Below are 23,637 nucleotides of genomic sequence, written 5' to 3'. Positions count from 1 at the left end.
GAGAATTTGTCAAAATATGTTTCGAAGCGTAGTCGCCAATTTGAAATTAGTGCCGTAAAGCATGAGAGAGCTGCCTTCTGATTGGCTAATGTCGACTTATTGTCAGTAATTCCATTGGTCGGTCAGAGTTTGTGAAAGGTTCGTCTGACGTGACCCGCAATGCAACGAGAACTAAGATCTGATTTTAATGAGATTGGTACCAGTAATCCTGTATAAAGAGTCAAAACAAACTCAAGGATCAGATACCACTATGAAAACATCGGATTAGTTCAAAGGCCCATGTACTCAGGTCATTAATTCATATTAATAAATGAAATCATTAATGGGTTAATGGACAGTACCATTCTACACAACAGGGGTGTGGAAGTAACCATTTGTATTTAGTCAAGGCCATATGAGGTGCAGGCGATATAAGGTGTAGGCCAAATGAGGGCAAGTCTATAAGAGACCGTTCCCCGTTGTGGAAACCAACCGTGACAATCCCTCGCCGAGACATATGGATTCGAACCACGCATCATCAAAATTGTACAGATAGTAGCTGTCACAGTCAACGTATATGATCTACGGTATCCCCGAGAGCAGCCAAGCCAGAAGGCCAGTACTGACGGCAGAACCTCAACATCGATGTTTCTTTGTGGTGGACAGTACGTCAGTGGAGAAGGGTCTGTTTCACTGATGAGTCACGTTTCTTCGTCACCGATCTGCTGGCACCCATCTGACTACATACGTTGAGGTGATCGTTGCATCATATCTTCGTAAAGGAGATCGGCCCTATGACCCGGGGTGGTATAACAGCTACAGCAAAGACTCAAATGGTTATAATTGAAAGGAATTTGAATGGTGCGAGATACGAGATACATGTATGTGTTAATCACTTAATCTAGCTGACACGCCGCGATAAAACTGTAATACTGTTAAAAGCAATGTTAAACCCTAATCACTCACTCACTTTTCCACATCCTCCAATAACGTTCTTTCCTCGGATATTTAATGCCATTACCAAGGCCCATCATCAAAGTTTAGTGTTTTCAGTGAGGCGTACGTGTCACTTCAATTCTCAAAAGGGGGACAGACACATTCGTAACTGACTGCATGAACGTGCCTCTGAATCCCCTAATGTGACAAGACTCACTAAAGCAGGAGTGCTCTTCATACGTTGGTCGAAACCGTTTTTTTTTTTTTTTTTTTTTTTTTTTGGGGGGGGGGGATATATCAGCCATGGAATGATGCGACAGGCGGTGAGATATTAACTCTGTACTTACATGTGTGTCATACGAAGTTGACCTCAGTTCATTCGTTTTCATGCAAAAACCGTGACCTCACTCATTTCCAGAAAACCGTAAGACACTAGTATGAAAAGTAACATGCACGTTCAAATGGCTGACATCTAACCACTAACCACAGTGACTGATAAAATGTTCTTTCTACAACAAAATTCCAAGGTTCCTCAAAAATATTTAAATGGTCAGTTAAGACTGTATAAGTAATGTGATAAATATATTTGTCTTCCCTTCAAACTTTGATCACCAATGCATGCTTTTTTGCACATGTCATAGAAGTACACGATAAATATTCTCAGGGGATAAGCATTGCGCGAAGACATTTTGAAGTGTACCTACCTTTTGATGCAAGTACCTTTTCTGCACACATGTAACCCAGAAGGTGGAACAAATTGTAATTTGCATGTTGTACCTTCCGAATCAGGAATGAGAAAATGATACGTTTGTGTTTAATGCACATGCAACATAAACAAAATACAAAACAAACATATTATGAACACAAACTAGTAATTTGTTAACACAATAATAGTGGTGCAGATGATAAATGTTTAAAGAATGTAACCGAAAGGAATGGCATAAAACTCTTTTGTTGGCATATAATACGTTAGCAACATATAGTCTGGAAGTTAATTTAAGGTACCGACTTTTACTACAATATCTGAAAAACTATTGGTGCTACTCCAGTCAAAGTTGGTAAGAGATTATACAACAGTCATACACAACTGGATAATTCATTTAAAGACAATCGGTGCATGAATAAAAAATCTGTCTATTTTGCTATCACGATATTTCATCAACAACGAGACCTGTTCGTCACGGGTGGAACGAGTATTCATTGTAACAGCCATCTGCATAATGCTACCCCTGCGTCACAGGGCCATATGACACAGTTGAACCAATCAACTAAACTCGAAAGGTTGCACGGGAATCACGCACGCACGAATACGGTCTTAGCGTTGGGCGTCTCAAGCAGTTATTTAATAATATTTATCAAATTATTTTTGCATTCTTTTTCAGGTCAGTGTTATTGACTTGAATGTATCATTCCTTGCCACATTATTATATTTCATGCATCATGTTATTAGGTGTAATAAATAATACGTAATTATTCATTTAGACAAATCATTGCTTTATGGTTTCGTAGATGATTCGAGAGTTTCGGGGCTGTTTCTGGTGAAAGAGAATCAAATTCTGAGCCAAGAATTGCACAAGATCCGATTACGAGATGTACTACAAAGCACGAACCTGAAATTCGAAGATGATTCCTAGAAATTCTTTGATAAACAATTTTTTTATCACGAATCCCACGAACTACAAGAATGTTTGGGAATCAAATAAGATATATTTAAGATTCTTAAGAAATGATTCAGAATATGTATGAATATGTAAGAATTCATATCCGTGGTAATTCGGGTTATTACATATCGTAGTGAAACAGGTGTATCTGTATTGCACTATTCTTGGTCCCACGAAATGCCCTCGTCGTCAGATTTGGAGTCTGTGCTGTCACCTAATTGAACAACAACAGACTGGACAGTATCTGGTCGGATACAGTCTTGTTTCCAATACTCAACTTTCATAACATGTTAGACACAGCTTGCCCAAGGTACATCTGTAATTTCTCCCATCCCTTTCAAGACAATCTGCTTCACTTCTCAAATAAGAGGGCGGGGGTTTGTTCTGAAGAACCAGTTTTGGCTTTCGTGGGCCGAGCAATGCGGTTGTTGTCCAACCACTGAAATATCTCACCATTGGTGGAATTTGAGGTTGGACAACGGTTAATAGGATCTCGACAACTGTAATAGTGAGCACTGTCCATAACCACCAAGGATTTATCAGGCATTGCTAAGAGGAGCTGCTCCTCAACATACGCAGTGAAAACCTGACTATTCATTTCGGTATGGTAGTCTCTGCCATCTGTATATCTGGATCTGAACACTAGATCACACCTAGGGAGGAAACCTGTGTGGGAGCCTGCATGGGATCTTGCGTTGTGGCTCCCTGGTATCTGGGTGAGACCATTGGTAAGCCGCTGTGTGGCAGGCGTTAACCCAGGTTTCGTTCTAATAAACAGGCTCATAGCCTTCTTCTCGTTTCTTTTTAATAGTGCACAAATAATTGATATGCAAACGAAAGATATTTGGTCGTTCCCACATTGCTAGTTTCGACCCTTTCGTCTTTTTGTACTGATATCCAAATTTGGAAAGGAGTTTACAAATGGTCCATTTGGAAATATCTAGGTCATGCTCTGTAAGGAATTTTTTTTTTAGTTTTCGTGTTGAAATAAATACATTTTCTCGTGTAAACCGCCGAATCATGTCCCTGACAACTTTCTTATCAAAAGAATCTAACTTTAAAGTCCTATCCTGTTTTGAGATGCCCCCTAAGGGATGTGCAGGGGAACATGTGTTTTTTATGAGAGTTCAAAATCTTAACTACGGTTTGTTTGGGAAGCTGTAACGCATGAATTGTTCTTTTCGTGTACTTTCAAATGTCAAAGAAGGGCGAACGTCTTTCACTTTCAGCTTTAAAGTATTCAAATGTTTTAAGAACGAAACCTTTCGCGTCAGCGGAAAGATGCTTGTGCTGAGACATCATGAAATCTAATGCTAACGCCGTATTCGTGCGTGCGTGATTCCCGTGCAACCTTTCGAATTGAGTTCAACTGTGTCATATGGCCCTGTGACGCAGGGGTAGCATTATGCATTATGCAGATGGCTGTTACAATGAATACTCGTTCCACCCGTGACGAATAGGTCTGGTTGTTGATGAAATATCGTGATAGCAAAATAGACAGATTTTTTATTCATGCACCGATTGTTTTTAAATGTAACATCCAGTTATGTATGACTGTTTAATAATCTCATACCAACTTTGACTGGAGTAGCACCAATAGTTTTTCAGATATTGTAGAAAACGTCGGTACCTTAAATTAACTTCCAGACTTGACAAACAATTAGGGCAGTGACCCAATGGCTGGACGTGATGGCATAAACTGTTTTATATGTCTACAGTGGTGATGTTAATATCCTTTCATAATTAATCTTTTCAAAGTAATAGTTACATTGTTGTAATATTATTTTATTGTGAGCTATATCAGTGGCGACATGGAGATATTGTTAAAATTGAAACCCACAACGTGGTGAATGCGTAGTTTTCATGTAACAATGAATCATACTTCTCTACCTCCCAACAAAACCTTAGCGTACTGTATGTTTCATCCGGTAGACAGACACGTCAATTTTTCACGCTGTAACAGTGATCTCACTAAGTAAAATACTGGTAGAAAAAGTATCATGCACGTTCGAATGGCTGACGTCAAATCACAGAGAAAATGTAAATATGCGCAAGTCTGTTTTATCATTGTTTGTAATGTTTATTTATCTACATCAAAGAAAATCAGTTTTAGTCAAAGGCTCGCTTGTGCTGAAATATAGACAGTATTCCAAAAATCTCGAAAGTCAACCTGTTTAATACATTGTACCTAACTCTATGTATCAAGTGTATGCGATTGTTGTCGACATCCTATATATGACTTACTCTTCTCTGTTTTGTAACCAGGATGTTAATAACTTCACAGCGACGAGGAAAGTACCCATATCTGTCGAAACAGGGACGGACTGCATGTCATGAAATAATTTGTGTTATCTCTTATTGAGCATCGGATGCGATAAGCTACATGTAAATATTTAAATTGTGTGTACATTGTATTGTATAAACAAAGCAATATTAAATCTTTTCCTCCTTTCGAATGTAGCATTGCATGTATTTATAACAAGTGAGCCAACGTTTTAATTCACGTCTAACTTCCCTCTGACTGATTGTTAGATCCGATTGTTGACAATCGGGTGGTTGCTATGGGCACCCTTTGCTAACTGTGTGTCAAGGTAACCCGATGGCATGGATAGTTGTTCATGCTTCCAATCACGAGTGTTTTCATGCGGCAGTGATGTATATTCGGGGAAGTTACATTTCTGTTCACACTATCTACAATAAGATATGTTTATGGGGACAGTATCTTCAGATATTACTGAGAACAGTTCTCTCGTTATGTGATGTAAGTGTTTCAGCATGATGTTGCTATTGAGTTCCAGCACAGTGTACAATGCATAGAAATCACAATGTAAAGAGACACTGCAGGCTCAAATATAGTGTTACCTAAAGCATGTATCAGCTCATGTCATATCACAATGCTTATGTCGTCTTGTTAAACATCGACGACTTTAGTCTTGCAACCTCAACCAGATTTGCTTACAGGCCAACTCAATAGTTGATGCATGTATGAGACAAAAGTCATTCCCACTTTCATTTTCCATTTCACACGTTAAAATTCAAGAGGCTTATTGTATGACATTTAGAGCTGCGATATCGTATGAAGTATCGGGGTATGTTTTCTTTACCTTTTTTTAATAGTCCCGTCCAGGTTCGAACTGAAAATTACAAGATGAAGATTTGGAACAGCATCACGCCTCCCAGCCTGCCTGACGTGGAGCGACATACACACGCTGGGAGAACAGGTGTTTGCAGGCATTATCTTGTATTTCGTGAACCAACATACCTAAGGCACAGCTGGACGAGTGGTTATGACTTCTCAAATTTGCGTCCTTACCTGTTCTGATACGCTCGTCATTAGTTCGCATCTAAAATTTGACCCGATTACGATAAATGATCTTCACCTTGTTCGTGGATTTCTTTGTAACCCATAGTGATTAGGTTTGTTACGAAATCTCCGAGGACATCAGATTGAAACGCAATCAAGATTAATTATGAAAAGATATTAACATCACCACTGTAGATATATAGAACATTTTATGCCATCCCGTCCAGCCATTGGGTCAATGCCCTAATTGTTGGATCATGTCTCAACAATGCAGCATATGTTGCTCTACTGTTCACTACTTTACATATCTTCTAAAGAATTGCAGATATTGTTATCAACCTTTTGCGATTCAACATGCTGGATGTCCTTGAATCATTAAGAAAAACAATGTATGTTTGTAAACAGCGACTGAAACTATAACTGATCAGTTACAATTTGACCACATTTGCTATTTGTGCCTACTAATAACTCTCTTATGTGTAAAAAGACGTCTCCTTCAGAATAGTAAATGGTTGGTCTCTTACTTGGTTTGAGGTGGACAGTAGGACACCAGAATAGCAACAAGGTAAAATATAGTAAGAACAAAATAATTTATGAATATAAAAAGTACGCGTGATAAGACAGTACAACATGGGTTATATGTTAGCCGATAAACGGTAAAGAGACAAAGAATAAATTCATATATACTCAACAACAAAAGTTTCACTAACCAAGAATGGGCATAAAAACATGTGCGTTCACGGGATTCCATATGCATTGTTTAGCATCGTGATGACGACAACCACTCAGAAAAACAACAAAATTACGCAATTATTCAACATTACGAAATGCCACCCTGTCCGAAAATGAGCGTCTGCGAGCCATTTGTATGCTTGAAGCAGGATCGAGTCAACGTGATGTTGCAAGACATACCATTTGGTGATGATGGCAACGTTGGCAACAGAAAAATGCAGTCAGAGACGATCCTCGGAGTGGTAGGCCACGCGTAACCAATAATCGACAAGACAACTGGATTCAAACAACACACCTACGAAATCAATTCCAGCCAGCAACAGTGACTGCAAGAAGCATCCCTGGCCTTCGACGAATATCTTCACAAACCGTACGTCGTCGCCTCAGATGTACAGGTATTGTCGCCAGAAGACCCGCCGTACGTCCCATGTTGACAGGAAAACCACCGTCAAGCACGTCTACAGTGGTACAGACAGCTTCTACGCAGGACGGCCATGCAGTGGGGACAAGTTCTATACACTGACGAGTCTCGTTTTCACCACAGCCACAGCGATGGACGGATTCGAGTGTACCGACGTCGAGGTGAACGTTACTTCAATCATTGTGTCATGGTAGAAGATCGGTTCGGGGGCGGCAGCGTTATGGTATGGGATGGGATTACAGCAAGACAGAGGACCCGTTTGATAGTGGTAGAGGGAAATCTCAATGGACAGCGCTACCGCGACGAGATCATCGTCCCTCTTGTTCTACCATTTTTGCGTCGTCATGGCCAATGCATTACCTTTCAACATGACAACGCCCGGCCTCGTATTGCTCGACTTGTTCAGGATTATCTTCAACAAAACAACGTGAATGTCATCCCCTGGCCGGCTCGCTCCCCTGACCTCTCACCAATCGAGGACATGTGGGATGAGATGGATCGGCGCCTTCGACATCAACCACGTGTTCCACAGACACTCCAGGAACTTCGAAACATGCTCCAGCAGATATGGACAGATATCCCACAGGACCTTGAGCGACGCCTGGTCCATTCCATGAGACGAAGATGTGTTGCTTGTTTTAATGAAATCACGCATTTTCTGAAGTCAGTATGGCAAATTAAACCATTTGACCACTTACAGGAGTCTTTTATCTGTTGCAAACCGAAATTGTTTCAGATTTGGTAAAAAACATAACTTTGCATAACTTTCTCAGTATACATTGTGTGGTAAAATATTTGCGGCTCAAACGATATGACACTTTATCTCTGAGATGTACTTTGTGTCTAATCTAGCCAACAGGAAATTTTAGCACAATTCTTGGGTGACCCAGTCGTCTAAGGCGCCGCTATTCGCTGTGCAGAGTTGCGTCCCTTGGGGACGCCAGACGTCTATGATTGTGTGTTTGAATCCCGGTTCGCCCCTATTATGTTTCTAGGTTTGTCAGCACCATACCCGTGCTCGTGGGTTTCACCGAAGCGGTAAACGTCTGAGACCTGCATCACTTCGGGCTTTCCTCTCACATTAAGCTGATACGCCATGATATAACTGGAATAATGTTAAAAGCGGCGTTAAACCCAACTCACTCACTCACTGACTATATGCCAATTGGAATCTGTTTCGATCAAAAATCGAGACTTGTTATTCTCTTGCGATGTTTAATAGTTATGAAAATGAAGGTATGGACAAAAGATTATAATTATAGGCTAACAGATTGATGAACACATGGTAACATGATCAGTCTTGTTTCAGGTCCATTACTTGGACACTGTGCGGTGAGATGATGGCGTTAACATCGGACTGAGGATCTATGTTCTCGACTCCTTTGTTCATTCCTCCATCAGCAATACCTTCCTCAAACACATACGGGATGACCTTGACATTGTGAAGGATGCTGGCTGGACCGTGGCTCTGAGGTTCAGCTACACCAGTCACAGTGTAGGTAACATTGAACGCAGTGTAGGTAACATTGAACGCAGTGTAGGTAACATTGAACGCAGTGTAGGTAACATTGGACACAGTGTAGGTAACATTGGACGCAGTGTAGGTAACATTGAACACAGTGTAGGTAACATTGAACGCAGTTTAGGTAACATTGAACGCAGTGTAGGTAACATTGAACGCAGTGTAGGTAACATTGAACGCAGTGTAGGTAACATTGAAAGCAGTGTAGGTAACACTGAACGCAGTGTAGGTAACATTGAACACGTTCGAGTAACAACGGACGTGACGTTAGTAACACTGATATACTTGTCACATTGTACAAGACATTGGACACAAAGAGTTACATTAAACACGGTAAGGGTAACACTGATCACGTCTTGGGTAACATCGAACACGGTTAGGGCAACATTGAACACGTTCAGGTAACAACGGACGTGACGTTAGTAACACTGAACACGGTGTTTGTCACATTGTACAAGACATTGAACACCAAGTGCTACATTAAACACGGTAAGGGTAACACTGATCACGTCTTGGGTAACATCGAACACGGTTAGGGCAACATTGAACACGTTCAGGTAACAACGGACGTGACGTTAGTAACACTGAACACGGTGTTTGTCACATTGTACAAGACATTGAACACAAAGTGCTACATTAAACACGGTAAGGGTAACACTGATCACGTCTTGGGTAACATCGAACACGGTTAGGGCAACATTGAACACGTTCAGGTAACAACGGACGTGACGTTAGTAACACTGAACACGGTGTTTGTCACATTGTACAAGACATTGAACACCAAGTGCTACATTAAACACGGTAAGGGTAACACTGATCACGTCTTGGGTAACATCGAACACGGTTAGGGCAACATTGAACACGTTCAGGTAACAACGGACGTGACGTTAGTAACACTGAACACGGTGTTTGTCACATTGTACAAGACATTGAACACCAAGTGCTACATTAAACACGGTAAGGGTAACACTGATCACGTCTTGGGTAACATCGAACACGGTTAGGGCAACATTGAACACGTTCAGGTAACAACGGACGTGACGTTAGTAACACTGAACACGGTGTTTGTCACATTGTACAAGACATTGAACACCAAGTGCTACATTAAACACGGTAAGGGTAACACTGATCACGTCTTGGGTAACATCGAACACGGTTAGGGCAACATTGAACACGTTCAGGTAACAACGGACGTGACGTTAGTAACACTGAACACGGTGTTTGTCACATTGTACAAGACATTGAACACCAAGTGCTACATTAAACACGGTAAGGGTAACACTGATCACGTCTTGGGTAACATCGAACACGGTTAGGGCAACATTGAACACGTTCAGGTAACAACGGACGTGACGTTAGTAACACTGAACACGGTGTTTGTCACATTGTACAAGACATTGAACACCAAGTGCTACATTAAACACGGTAAGGGTAACACTGATCACGTCTTGGGTAACATCGAACACGGTTAGGGCAACATTGAACACGTTCAGGTAACAACGGACGTGACGTTAGTAACACTGAACACGGTGTTTGTCACATTGTACAAGACATTGAACACCAAGTGCTACATTAAACACGGTAAGGGTAACACTGATCACGTCTTGGGTAACATCGAACACGGTTAGGGCAACATTGAACACGTTCAGGTAACAACGGACGTGACGTTAGTAACACTGAACACGGTGTTTGTCACATTGTACAAGACATTGAACACAAATTGCTACATTAAACACGGTAAGGGTAACACTGATCACGTCTTGGGTAACATCGAACACGGTTAGGGCAACATTGAACACGTTCAGGTAACAACGGACGTGACGTTAGTAACACTGAACACGGTGTTTGTCACATTGTACAAGACATTGAACACCAAGTGCTACATTAAACACGGTAAGGGTAACACTGATCACGTCTTGGGTAACATCGAACACGGTTAGGGCAACATTGAACACGTTCAGGTAACAACGGACGTGACGTTAGTAACACTGAACACGGTGTTTGTCACATTGTACAAGACATTGAACACCAAGTGCTACATTAAACACGGTAAGGGTAACACTGAACACGTCTTGGGTAACATTGAACACGGCGTGGGCAACATCGAACACGGCGTGGGCAACATTGAACAAGGTGTGGTAACCTTGAACACGGCGTGGGCAACATTTGACATGGTGTGAGTAAAACTGTGGGTAACATCCGTGTAAGAGTGACACTGAACACGGTATGGGTAACATAATACTGCACATTTTACAATTGACACCGTTTAGGCAACTCTCTGCGGGAGACGGGAGACGGGAGACGGGAGACGGGAGCTTTACATATTGTTTTGCATAATTATATAGATATCACCTTATCCAATCTCCAATTGTGCTGGACAATTCAACCATGTACATGACATTGAAATTGTTGATTCGATGCTTAGAAACATAAACTGAACCAGTTCAACATCTTCATCGACTTTTTGTGTAACAATAATCCTTATTCAAACAGCGCAGCACGGCCCCTTACGGCGACGCAACCAAGGAGTGGATGCTGGAACACATCAGGCAGTTGGGACCAATATGGAAAGCATATGAGGGTGTCATATCAGTCATACAAGCAGGCTTCATTGGCATTTGGGGTAATTAATAGTATTGCATATACATTTTCCTGTTTCTTCGCTTCATTAAATATATATTCATCATCGAATATATTTCTACATAACATTTTCTTTCGCAGTATTGAAAAGGAACAGTTCACATCATTATTAATTTGGTATTACTTCAGAGGAAAACAGGTACCTTCAAATGTTGAACGTCATGAATTTCGGTCAAATTAGTTAATGACACCCAAGCCAGACAAACAAACACGTTTACCCAAACAACTGCGGAATGTACCTTTGTTGTGTTCCGGCTGCAATCTCTTTGCCTCAGGCAATTTTGAGGCGGTATTTTTACGGCTTTTTATGGCAAGAGGGCAATATAAATTGATCCGGGATAATAAAATGACAAATGTACATTCTTGCTTTGATGACAGGTGAATGGTACTACACGACGTATTTTGGCGACCCCAACCACTTGACCAATGGTCTGTCAGCCACGAATTGGCAGGATCGGAGAGATGTTCTGACCGCCATTATCGACAACTCACCCACTTCCATGTAAATACATACCATTAAGATATCACAATGTTATGGTCGTGAACGTAAATGTTTCTTGAACAGAAGAAGGTTACGCCATATTACTGAGCTCTGAAAGTTTATGAAACCTCTTGTACTGTGTGTACATATTCGCCATGGTAACTTTTGTTGATTCATATTTCAATAATAACATATATAGTCGGTCTATGCACAGTACAAACGCCATTACCTGGTGCTGTCGTGTTTATGTTTTTGGAAGACGACACAGTCAAGTAAGTGAGTGAGTGAGTTTGGTTTTACGCCGCTTTTAGCAATATTCCAGCAATATCACGACGGGGGACACCAGAAATTGGCTTCACACATTGTACCCATGTCGGGATTCGAACCCGGGTCTTCGGCGTGACGAGCGAACGCTTTAACCACTTGGCTACCCGACCGTACAGAAAACAGTCATGACACAAGGAAAGCAGCAAAGTCATTTATATTTACTACGACGAATCTTAATTTTAACACTAAAGTGTCAGTTGATTTCAACATATATGTAATTTTAATGGCTTTTTTTCATCAACATTTATAAGGTTTAATACCATATTGCATTCATACAATCAAAACATTTATGCCTCACTTTAGCCTCACAGTGAGTGAGTGAGTTGGGTTTAAACAGTATTCCAGTTATATCACGACGTGTCAGGTTAATACGGGAGGAAAGCCCGAAAGGATGCAGGTCTCAGACGTTTACCACTTCGGTGAAACCCACGAGCACGGGTATGGTGCTGACAAACCTAGAAACATCATAGGTTTCTTGCGTGCCCAAGGGACGCAACTCTGCACAGCGAATCGCGGCGCCTTAGACGACTGGGTCCCCCGTGTCCCCCTTTAGCCTCACAACCTCAACCAGGCATGTCTTAAATACCATTTCCTTTTTATCGTTCCAAAATACAGGGGATACCATGACATAAAAGTATATAAGACGATATCATTCTTTCTTTTTACTTCAAATTTAACATTATATCTATGTAGCTTATTGTGTGAAATTTACAGTTGCTATATCGTATGCGTATGTTTTCAATACCGTTTTTAATAGTCCCGTCCAGGTTCGAACTCCGACTTACAAGATGAAGATTTGGAACAGCAACAGGCCTTCCAGCCTGGCAGACGTGGAGCGACATACACACGCTGGGAGAACAGGTGTTTGTTATCTTGTATCTTGCTGGACAAGTGGTTTAACGTTCCTCAATTTTCCCATCAGAGTTCTGCCTGTTCTGGTCAGCTCGTCTTTGGTTCGAATCGAGCCATGATCATCATCACCGTGCTCATGGATTTGTACAAACAAACTGGGTGTTAGAAAATGGCACACTTGAATCAATAGGGAACAGGATTGTTATCAGCTCTCCCAGGACATCAGTTTGAAATACATTGAAATAGCTGAAATACAGACAGAGATCAAAGCGGCGTTCAACCTCAACACACTCATACACTCATTCACTTACTTATTCACTGTCTTACGTACCTTCGTAAGAATTTCCGACGTTGTCGTAAACCTTTTGAGATTCAACATGATGGATATCCTGAAAACAAGTAGAAAAACATGTAAATGGTTTGGGCTAAATTGAAACAGTGACTCAAAATATGTTCTGTTTCCAAGAATAGTCCCGATCTCACCGTAGAATATCAAATGGTCAGTTCTATATCTATCCCATTCAGGTCACCATAACGACTGCTTTCTAGCCTCCGATGATGACGTTGGTACATACGAAAACGTTGCGACAGAAAAGTCGTATCTAGCGATTGACACGGAATATCTGCCAATCGGCGGCGAGACATGCGGAAGAGCTCCATCAAAGTAAGCGTAGGTCTGAAACTACAATACATTATACTCTTTTTTATGTCTTTCTGCATTACTGACTGCAGCGAAAAACAACATGCAGTCACTCAGTAGACCCTCTGTGAAAGTGTAAAGGGACACAATATATTTACCCCACATCACGCCACTTGGTTGGTTGCTTGGTTGGTTGTTTGGTTGTTTAACGCCGCACTCAGCAATATTCCAGCTATATAACGGCGGTCTGTAAATAATCGAGTCTGGACCAGACAATCCAGTGATTGATATCATGAGCATCGATCCACGCAGTTGGGATGCGATGACATGCACCCGATCCCGTTAGTCGCCTCTTACGACAAGCATAGTCGCCTTTACGGTAATCATAGGTTGCTGAAGACCTATTCTATCTCGGTTTTTCAAGGGATTTAAAACAATTGATTTTTTATATCCCGTACTTTTGTAAGCTGATGAGTGTTTAAATCCATATGATGTAATTGTTTTCCAGGCATGGTAGTCACCGAAGTGATTGCCCAACTGCGCTGAAGGAATTGAAACAATTTCACTGGTCCTTCATCAATAAGGGTTATTCCCCTGAGGTGACGGGGGACTGGAAATCTCAAGGCTGTTTTGTGCAGATACACAGGGACCTTGGTTACAGGTTATCTCTAAAACAGGTGTGTGAGACAAGAGACCAAACACATTCGTGACCAGTGGTGTCATTCCGAAATAACCGAAAGGCGATCCGTGCTCAATTTATCAACTGGGTTCCGTCTTGACATAGTGAAAAAAACTCTTTAAACTGCGTACAAAATGTCTCTTTGAGAATAGTTGTTTAATTATTGCGGTTGCGAATTTGACATATTTGGAACTTTTCATTTTATTCTGTATGGATAAACTATTGTCATAATATTTTAGATATAGTCAGTGGTGCACCCTGATTGGCATGTCGTGTTTAGTACATAACACTGATCAATAAGGCGAAGAGTACCAAGCAGGTTACATTCAGGGTGGAAGAGGATGAATCGATCAATGATAGACATTCATTTTTTCCTCAATTATTTAGCAGTACATTTGTGCATATTACATCATGTCAGAAACACATTACCCGAAGGAGATATAATTTACATAACTAATTTAATATTAATATTCCATGCTTCATTGATGTCAGTAATGATGCTTCTCTGGTGCTGACAAAGTACGTTGGTGTTCCAGGCAGTGTTTCCAACAAAGGCCGAGCATGGAGGCACCCTGTGTTTCCACTTGGTCCTCAGTAACACAGGTTACGCAGCGCCCTACAAACCCTGGACCGTCAAGCTCATTCTCAAAGCTAACTCTGGGTATGTTTCATCGAAATTCAGTGAAAATGTACGCATCCGGGCCCCATTAATCCCGTCAACGGGTTCTAGACCAGGATTTTATTCAGCTTCGATGGAAGTCGTGAGGACGTATCACACAACCCCAATAAACCGTGAGGCTTGTTTTCAAAGGGACATGTTTATAACTCAAGTACAAATGAAATATATAGATTTAGTCCGTACATGATTTATTTTATTTACAGGGAAAATTCCATCTGATATTCTGAAATTGTGTTTTCACATGAAGGATGACAGCAATAATCAAAATGTTTGAACATTCATTTCTACACATAGGATGTATGTTGCAGTGGCGGATTCTACTCAGCTTCACTGCCAAATGTTGACGTGAGAGAATGGACCGCTGGGCATGACCATGCTGTAGATGGGAGCATCGGCGTACCACCATCCGTACATGGGGGGTCGTATAAGGTAGATCTTAGATCAAAATGTGCTTCGATATGGGACTACATGTATGCCTTCGAGAAGACATCGAAACAGTTACCTCATTTTGGCAAGATGTAGGCATCCCCATGGGCACCAATTGCGACCCCTTCTCACTAATCTGGTTCTTTATGCATATGAATCAGAATTTCAGCTCGGTTTATCCCTCCATTTCAAGTTCTCCTCAATGATAGTGATTTTATACACTGCCTCATACACCACCCGTGGCAAGTTTGTGAGCTGGGTTACGTGTCACTTATGACAGTTTTGCAGTTGTATGACGGCGTTGACGAAACGTGAAACCAAAAAGTATGAAAACAAATCCAGATGTATTAACGAGCGCCCCTTTTCTCAGTACAATGTCCCTCCAAACCTGGAAGGACTGAAGGTCAACTGTGTTGTGATATCATGTCTAGAAACCTTTTTTTTATATTATACACGTCAATTACATCTACCTCTACAAGGATTCCGGGTTCGAATAGACCAACATTACCCAATGCGTGGAATAAGTCGACGGACATGAGGATATTGGTTTCCTTGGTCCAGACTCGATCATTTACAGGCCGCCGTAATAACTGCGGCGGTAAACATTCACTCACGTTGATTGTTCGTGTGTTGAACCGTTCTGGTGCAGTTCCATGATAGGCTTACCGGCTATATATGACGAGATGGTTGGTGTGTTGAACCGATCTGGTGCAGTTCCATGATTGGCTTACCGGCTATATATGACGAGATTGTTGCTGTGTTGCAACCATCTGGTTCACTTCCATGATAGACTTTCCTGGCTATATATGACGTGATTGTTGCTGTGTTGCAACAATTTGGTTCACTTCCATGATAGACTTTCCTGGCTATATATAATGAGATTGATTGTGTGTTGCAACGATCTGGTTCACTTCCATGACAGGCTTACCTGGCTATATATGACGACATTGTTTGTGTGTTACAACTATCTGGTTCACTTCCATGACAGGCTTACCTGGCTATATATGACGAGAAGATGAAGACCCATGCTGACTACTACGTGTTGCTGGCAAATACAGATGTCCCCGACTTTGCTGCTGGTATCAACGACCTCAAGGCTACCGTGCAGGTGCGTATTTACTGCTTTACATAGTGAGAACACAAGGCTACTGTGCAGGTGCGTGTTAACTGCTTTACATAGTGAGACCTCAAGGCTACTGTGCAGGTGCGTGTTTACTGTTTTACATAGTGAGAACTCAAGGCTACTGTGCAGGTGCGTGTTTACTGTTTTACATAGTGAGAACTCAAGGCTACTGTGCAGGTGCATGTTTACTGCTTTACATAGTGAGAACTCAAGGCTACTGTGCAGGTGCGTGTTTACTGCTTTACATAGTGAGAACTCAAGGCTACTGTGCAGGTGCGTGTTTACTGCTTTACATATTGAGATAAGCATTGAATACAATACTGAAGATCCATATGCATGTGTACAATTCAGTTCCCATGATCGACGATAAAGTACATGCATTTAAACATATATATGCCATTGTTGTTTGTGTTGACGGAACCGAAAGGTATGTAAAAATGTACATACAAACCGATCAATTAATAATTTGAGGACTGTGTGTATGGAAAGGGTTTTGAAGCTTTAATGTCGTTAGTAGTACCAACAGCGTGGAACATTCTTCATAATATCAATCACTGGATTGTCTGGTCAGGACTACATTGTATACAGGCCTAGGGTGCTGCTCAGTGCGGTGTCAAGTAACAAACAAACACTTACGTTTCACTGAAAATTGTGGCGGTTCAACCTGTAGAGTAAGATTGACTTGGCCTCTTCGCAAACACCTGGTGTCACCACTCATTGTCAGTGATCCATTCATATAATCGTCTACACTGTTTTGCCTTTTTCGCCCAGTGGAATCTGTTTCGGAATATATTCGAGACTGATTATTCTCTGGCGTTGACGTTTCGAAAAGTAACTAGATTAATCTCACATCACACCGAGAAAGCATCAGAAGGTTTTTAATAATGTTTTCCCTTTCTTTGTATTAATCTGAACTATAATAGCTATTATGTGATCTCATCAACATACCTCTTGACGCATGCACAGGTAACTGGTTCCGGTACCCACACCCCCACTGGCTGCCCCACCCTGTCGCCATGGACACCGCCCTCAAGGAGCAAATACAGCAGGGTGTTTGGGAAAGGTTGATATTCTTTAAGGATGAATAAAAGTACTACTGATCACAACCGTTGAAATTGTTTCATTGAATACGATTTTATTCCCTGTTTTACCATTTGACGTCGTTATGCTAATGCAAAGATTTCGTTATAGACTCTGTAACCTCACACCAGTCATGTCAGAAAATAACGGTTCCGAACAACTCCTTTGAAAACGGCGCTTCAGACAAAACATGGCTGCCATACCATGGAGGATTTACTGTGACATCTTCCGGTGCTCATAGCGGCTCACATGCTATAAGCGTAACAAATGGCGGTGCATCACATGTGTTTACCTTTAGTCCTCCGTGAGTTGACCAATACTAGTATATGCACCCAGAAATACAGTCTTATCATTTTGTATGAAGTCAGTCCTGTTACTATTACTACTTCACCTCCAAAGAACATATACATTTTGCATGATTAAATAGTGTAATCACTGCAAGATTAACATACACCATAAGTCAAACGAAATGGGTTCAGAATGAATATCATGGTGATTTATAGAAAGGAAAACATAAAGTGCCGTGTTTTCTAGCTGCATATGGGCATTATTTTGTGGGTTACATACAAAGCAAATTGTAATAATGCTTCACGTTTTGTTCCACATACAAGGATACACAGCTTCCTTCTGACTGCCTACAGTAAACACAGCGGGACGTCACTGGCCAACGATCCCAGTGATTACAGCGTGTACTGCGACATCACGCTACGTGGGGTGGCACATTCTGACAGATGGAATGATACACAGTTACTTACCTTTGAAGTATGGATTTCTTTCCTCCTAGGTTTCCCTGGACGTGAAGTAAAATGTCTTAATCACGTATATAACCGTATATTGTCGCCTCAGGTTGTTTCCGTTGTTATGTCTCTTACTAACAACATAAGTAGAGAACCTAACTTGACTTAGACTGAACCAGTCTCCGTTGTATTATTATCACGTCAATAAGGTCTCAATTACCTTCGGGTGGGGGGTGTTCCAAATCTTCATCTTGTAATTCGGAGTTCGAACCTAGACGGTATTGAAAAAATCATACCACAATAAGGCATACGATATAGCAGCTGTAACTGTCATACAATAAGATAAATGGATATAATGTTATATTTGAAATAAAAAGAAAGAGTGATATCGTCTTATATACTTTTATGTCATGGTATCCCCTGTTTTTTGGAACGATAAAAAGGAAATGGCATTTAAGACATGCCTGGTTGAGGTTGTGAGGCTTAAGGGGGACACGGGTGGCCCAGTCGTCTGAGGTGCCGCGATTCGCTGTGCAGAGTTACGTCCCTTGGGCACGCCAGATTGTGGGTTCGATGTTTCTAGGTTTGTCAGCACCATACCCGTGTTCGTGGGTTTCACCGAAGTGGTAAACGCCTGATACCTGCATCCCTTTACACACACTAAGCTGACACGCCGTAATATAACAGGAATACTGTTAAAAGCGGCGTTAAACCCAACACACTCACTTAATCACTCAATGACTTTAAACAAGCAAAACACAAGCTTAAAATTTTTTCAGAGGTTATATATTTCGGAACACACCAGGGAAGAGGACTAATTGTGTCTTGGATTGTTTGTTATCATTTTAAATTCATATTGGAAACTGGGATGGCCTCAGTTTAAGTTTGACTTTACATACAGTGTTTCCTATCGATAAACATATTTCTGAAAGTGACTTTAATTTGAAGTCTGTAACTTATTTCAATACTTCGGTTGTATCGGAGCATCATCAATGATCACCAAGGGAAAACATGGAAACTTTTCATATTTATGAATACGACCGATCCTGTGAGAGTTATTTTAAGAGGAGCTTGAGTTAAAAATTTCAGTCGTGTTATGTAAAGGCAGTATTGGAAGAAAAAGAAATATACTTGATATTTTCAGTTTGTAATGCTTTGCAGATGCCAAATGGTCATATGTCTATACGAACGCGTAATACTAAAATGATTCAGTGTGAACGTCAGCACATCTACCAACATATACTTGGAATTATTATGAAACTATTACCATGGCCCATTACGAATTATAGACGGAATATTGACATTTTGTATTCCTCTGCATGAGGTATAGTCTACTTCTTGGCGTTGTAGAGGCCTGATGGTCAGAGGGTGTGGGGCAAGTACGCCCCCTTCCATAACGGGGTGACGTCCTGGCAGAGAGTGGACCTCAGGGTGCACGTGTCCGAGGTAGGAACTGCAGTGGTTATTTGTTCTTTCTTGTTTGTGACTTTATGTCTTGCAATATGTCACAGTTTTGAATACGTTTAGCAGCCTACACGAATACAAATGAATGTGTTTGTATTGAAGCCTGCTGTAAAAAGTATTTGGAACATGTCAGGAATTTATCTTCCTATAATGATCTGCTATAGCCTCACTTCTTCAGACAAGCATACCCATGAACACAAGTTAGAGATGTTCTTTCTTAGCGCCTAACTGGAGACAAATGGCGATGATTTTAAACCGAAATTGGAATGCACTCGAAACATAACGACATAAACATAACATATACAACAGTTTTGTAAATACGAATTTGGAGACGATGGAAAATACCAGTTTAACTTCAGTCATGTGGTTTGGGAATACGTGTTCTAGTAAGTAAAAGCTGAATCTGAGACTCTGATATCAATCAAAAGCCATATACATGACCGGATCTCAAGTGGTGATTGACACAACTTTGTTTCAGGGAATCTCTCAGGCCCACTGCTACCTCCTGTACCGGAACACCAAACAAGGGTCAGCACTCTTCGATGACGTCGCAATGTGGTCTGCACCACAGGGAACTGATGTTAACGACTGTTGATTGTCATGAACAGATTCTGCAATGTATGTGACACGTTATGGCGCTTCAAGATAATATACTGAAAGCACAAGGCATTATGTCTGTGCGTGTTCTAAAACACCGAGTGTTCTGTACATTATGTAGTACAACTACTGCTATGTTGTCTTTCAAACTGAATGGAATCTTTTTCGGCGGATAACCGAGACTGGTTGTTGTCTGCGTTAACTTTTATATTTCTAAAACCATATCAATTAGAACATCATGGCGTGGAAATGGAAATTGACTTCCTCAAGTAAAAAGCAGCTTTATACACGGCAGTACGCAATCACATATCTCTGGCAAATTAAATTAAAAGGAAAAAGCAACAAGCATCTACACCCATGAAATATTGAAATACAGATCATCATATCAATGAATTAATTATCTGCCTACTTTGATAAAAACTCTCCCAACCCATGCTTTAACGTGTGCACTCACTTCCTCTCCTGTTACAGTGGCAGTATATCGTATGTTTTGAACCGCTTGTGTACTGTAAAACAAGCCAACATCTTATACCTATAGTTGTGTGTATGAGAATTCTGATGTCAATGCATCACACAGACACGACGACTGATGTTAAGTGTCTAGCGTTCTTTCGTACGTAGACCGCCTCCATGGTCTTATCGACAGAGCGTCTGCCCAGAGAGCGAAAGGTCGTGGGTTCGATCCCTGGCCGCGTCATACCAAACGACGTTAAAATATTGTACTTGTTACACTGCCTGGCGCTCGACATTAGTGAGCTAATACAAGGACTGGTCGACTCGTAATCAGTACACTGTGTCTGAGCGGAGAATTCATCTTCAACTGCCGCATGGTATCTCAGTGGGCAAGCACTATAACATCGACATTGGTCTGGACTAGTACATGCAGCCACACACACGTGCATGCACGTCGCTACATGAGTGCAATAATCTTGAACGCGATGATAAACCCCATTCATATGGAAGGTAATCCTTCAAATACTCACTAGACACTTAAATCCTTCTGGAAACACTCTTTGAGTACAGTTCTGATTTTCGCACAAAAATATAAAATACACTTAATTATGGAATGCAAAATAGTTTAATGATGCGTGATATGTGCCCAAGAAATATAAGGTTAAATAAGAAACAAATGACAAAAGCTGTTGACACGGGTAACAATGCCAGATAACTGTTGTTCTAATCTGCTTAAACGGAAACAACTTAAAATTTGATAATATAGGATACGCGTTAATGTTTTGGCACACGTAACTGAGATTGATATGTGTGGTAAATATGATCAAGCATACGAAACAACATGTGAAACATATGCTGAAATCATGGGTAATATTGCAAATGTACTTTGACACACACACACACATCAGTGATGGAGAGATAACAACAACAACAACAACGACAATAATAATAATAATAATAATAATAAAGTAAACAAATCAATAGAACCTACAAATATAACAAAGAGATTATATGCAATAATGTAAGAAAGAATCGGTAACATGGTGAGTGTTGAACAGGACACTCTCAATATCAGGATATTGAATGGAATTTCAATAAGACAAACTGAAAATGCCTTTTTCGGAACTCTCTCATTTTCGTGTAAGCCTCTAACAGGTCATCTTTTCAAGTTTTTACATGAAATTGTGAAGAGTTTCAACATGAAGACATAATTCTTTTTTATGGATAACAACTTGTTTATTGTTTGTAGTGACGTATCACGGGTTCTTCTTCCCCTTCATCAGGGGAATTCTTGAATATAAGACTTAGCCTTGAAGCGTCGTAAGGAACATAAAGGAATTCCTATCCATAAAAAGGTTTATGTCTTCAACAAGACGTTCATTCATCATACAAGTTTCATCTTCCGAACGTTTACTGAGTATTTCTTTAAAGCGATGCTGGTACGTCAAGATATCTTTGCAACGTTGTGCATTTCCGTGTGAACTGTCACTTGTACATTGCGTCACATGTTCAACTTTAGAAGTAGTTAATTTCAATCGTTCTCATTAAAGACGTTTGGATGAATACGTTGCATATCAACGAGTGTCGTTATGTACATATAGACTTTCCCACCAGTAGTCTTCTAATTGATCTTGCGGGTGGGATGGGTTCATAGGAGGGCGTTATGGGGGGCTTTGAAAGAAATAACATATTTCGGTTTTACTAAAAAGAATCATTCACTGGACACTTTGTTGTGTTTAAATAATGTGACAAAACCCCGTCAATGTCAATTAGAAATCTCTGCATAAAGCAGAGTCAATAGTACGACTCCGTCTATATTATGAGCATGTGTTTATGAAGCACTATCAAATAGTGATGACACCAGGTGTTCGCGAAAAGATGAGAGATGAAGAAACACGGGAACATGTGGAACACGTCAAAACAGGGAATTGCATCGGACGTCATTGCATTATATTTCACTATGATGCGTCAAAGCTGGAAATGTCCTCCACATGTCTACAATAAAACTTTTTGAAAGCTTCACTGGAGCTTTGAATGTTGTAACCTTGAGTAAACAACTTCTGAACAAGAGTCGTTTGACGCTCCGTGTAACCTTAATGGAAAGAGCATGCTCGATGTTATCTAAGAAAATGTGAAATGTAAACACCAAAGGCTGGAGCTGCTGGAATATTGCTCGACATGAAGGGAAGGTTGACAGTTACACAATTGAAGTCATCCTTCTTGTCATACAGTCTTGTGGAGACTGTTTTGTCACTCTGAATCTCCTTCAGGATATGAAATGGTTGGTCTGTTACTTTGTTTTAGTGAGTGAGTGAGTGAGTGAGTTCAAATTTAACGTCACATCGGCATTATTTCAGCCATATCGTGACGTTACTTTGTTTTAACTTGGGGTATTTGATGTGGGCTGTTTATAACAACATTAGGTGGCACAACAACAGCAACAATTTAAACAAAATTAAGAACAAAATAATTCATGAATATTAAACTAAATCAAACATAGCAGTAAAACATGGGTGGTATATGTAAGCCGATAAACGATAAATATACAAAATATTAATTAATGAAGAAGATTAATAAAAAAAACTCGGCCCCGTTTGACAAAACGGTCTTAGCATTGCGAATATGGTAACGCCTATATGTTAACACAGACGCAGCCCTGAACGCCTGAGCATTATTACTAATTGGCGGTGATGTTCCAATGGCTACAGTGAATTAGTAATCACTTCTGTAGCCCGGCAGTCATGCTTCATGCGCAAAGAGTAGTTGGTTGTTGGTTGGTTCGTTGTTCAACGCCCCACTCAGCAATATTCCAGCGATATGACTGCGGTCTGTAAATAATCGAGTCTGGACCAGATAATCCAGTGATTAATATCATGCGCATCGATCCACGCAATTGGGATCGTT

General features: G+C 40.7%; 1 protein-coding gene across 1 annotated transcript; it reads left to right on the top strand.

Annotated features, from left to right (window-relative positions):
* Nucleotides 1-556: 556 nt before the first annotated feature.
* On the top strand, nt 557-20,377 carry LOC139456039 (uncharacterized). The gene is made up of 15 exons (XM_071237551.1): nt 557-644; nt 8,371-8,528; nt 11,049-11,178; nt 11,574-11,697; nt 12,761-12,864; nt 13,381-13,519; nt 14,004-14,172; nt 14,711-14,835; nt 15,162-15,282; nt 16,268-16,387; nt 17,369-17,465; nt 17,594-17,786; nt 18,094-18,187; nt 19,570-19,665; nt 20,162-20,377. The coding sequence occupies exons 1-15, from the start codon at nt 557-559 to the stop codon at nt 20,276-20,278; spliced, it is 1,875 nt and encodes a 624-aa protein (XP_071093652.1). The 3' UTR covers nt 20,279-20,377.
* Nucleotides 20,378-23,637: the final 3,260 nt, after the last annotated feature.

Source organism: Haliotis cracherodii, unplaced genomic scaffold (genome assembly GCF_022045235.1).
Source record: "Haliotis cracherodii isolate W230 unplaced genomic scaffold, xgHalCrac1.p SCAF_11, whole genome shotgun sequence".
Taxonomy (NCBI): Eukaryota; Metazoa; Mollusca; class Gastropoda; order Lepetellida; family Haliotidae; genus Haliotis; species Haliotis cracherodii.
Note: the sequence above shows the minus strand (reverse complement) of the source record. Positions and strands in the feature narration are given on the sequence as shown.

Bases quoted from the DNA above. Each gene is read 5' to 3' on its own strand.
- LOC139456039 (XM_071237551.1), top strand. From the start codon at position 557: ATGATCTACGGTATCCCCGAGAGCAGCCAAGCCAGAAGGCCAGTACTG. The intron at 11,179-11,573 runs GTAATTAATAGT...CTTTGATGACAG, and splicing joins AGGCTTCATTGGCATTTGGG to GTGAATGGTACTACACGACG. The intron at 12,865-13,380 runs GTGTTTGTTATC...TATCCCATTCAG, and splicing joins TACACACGCTGGGAGAACAG to GTCACCATAACGACTGCTTT.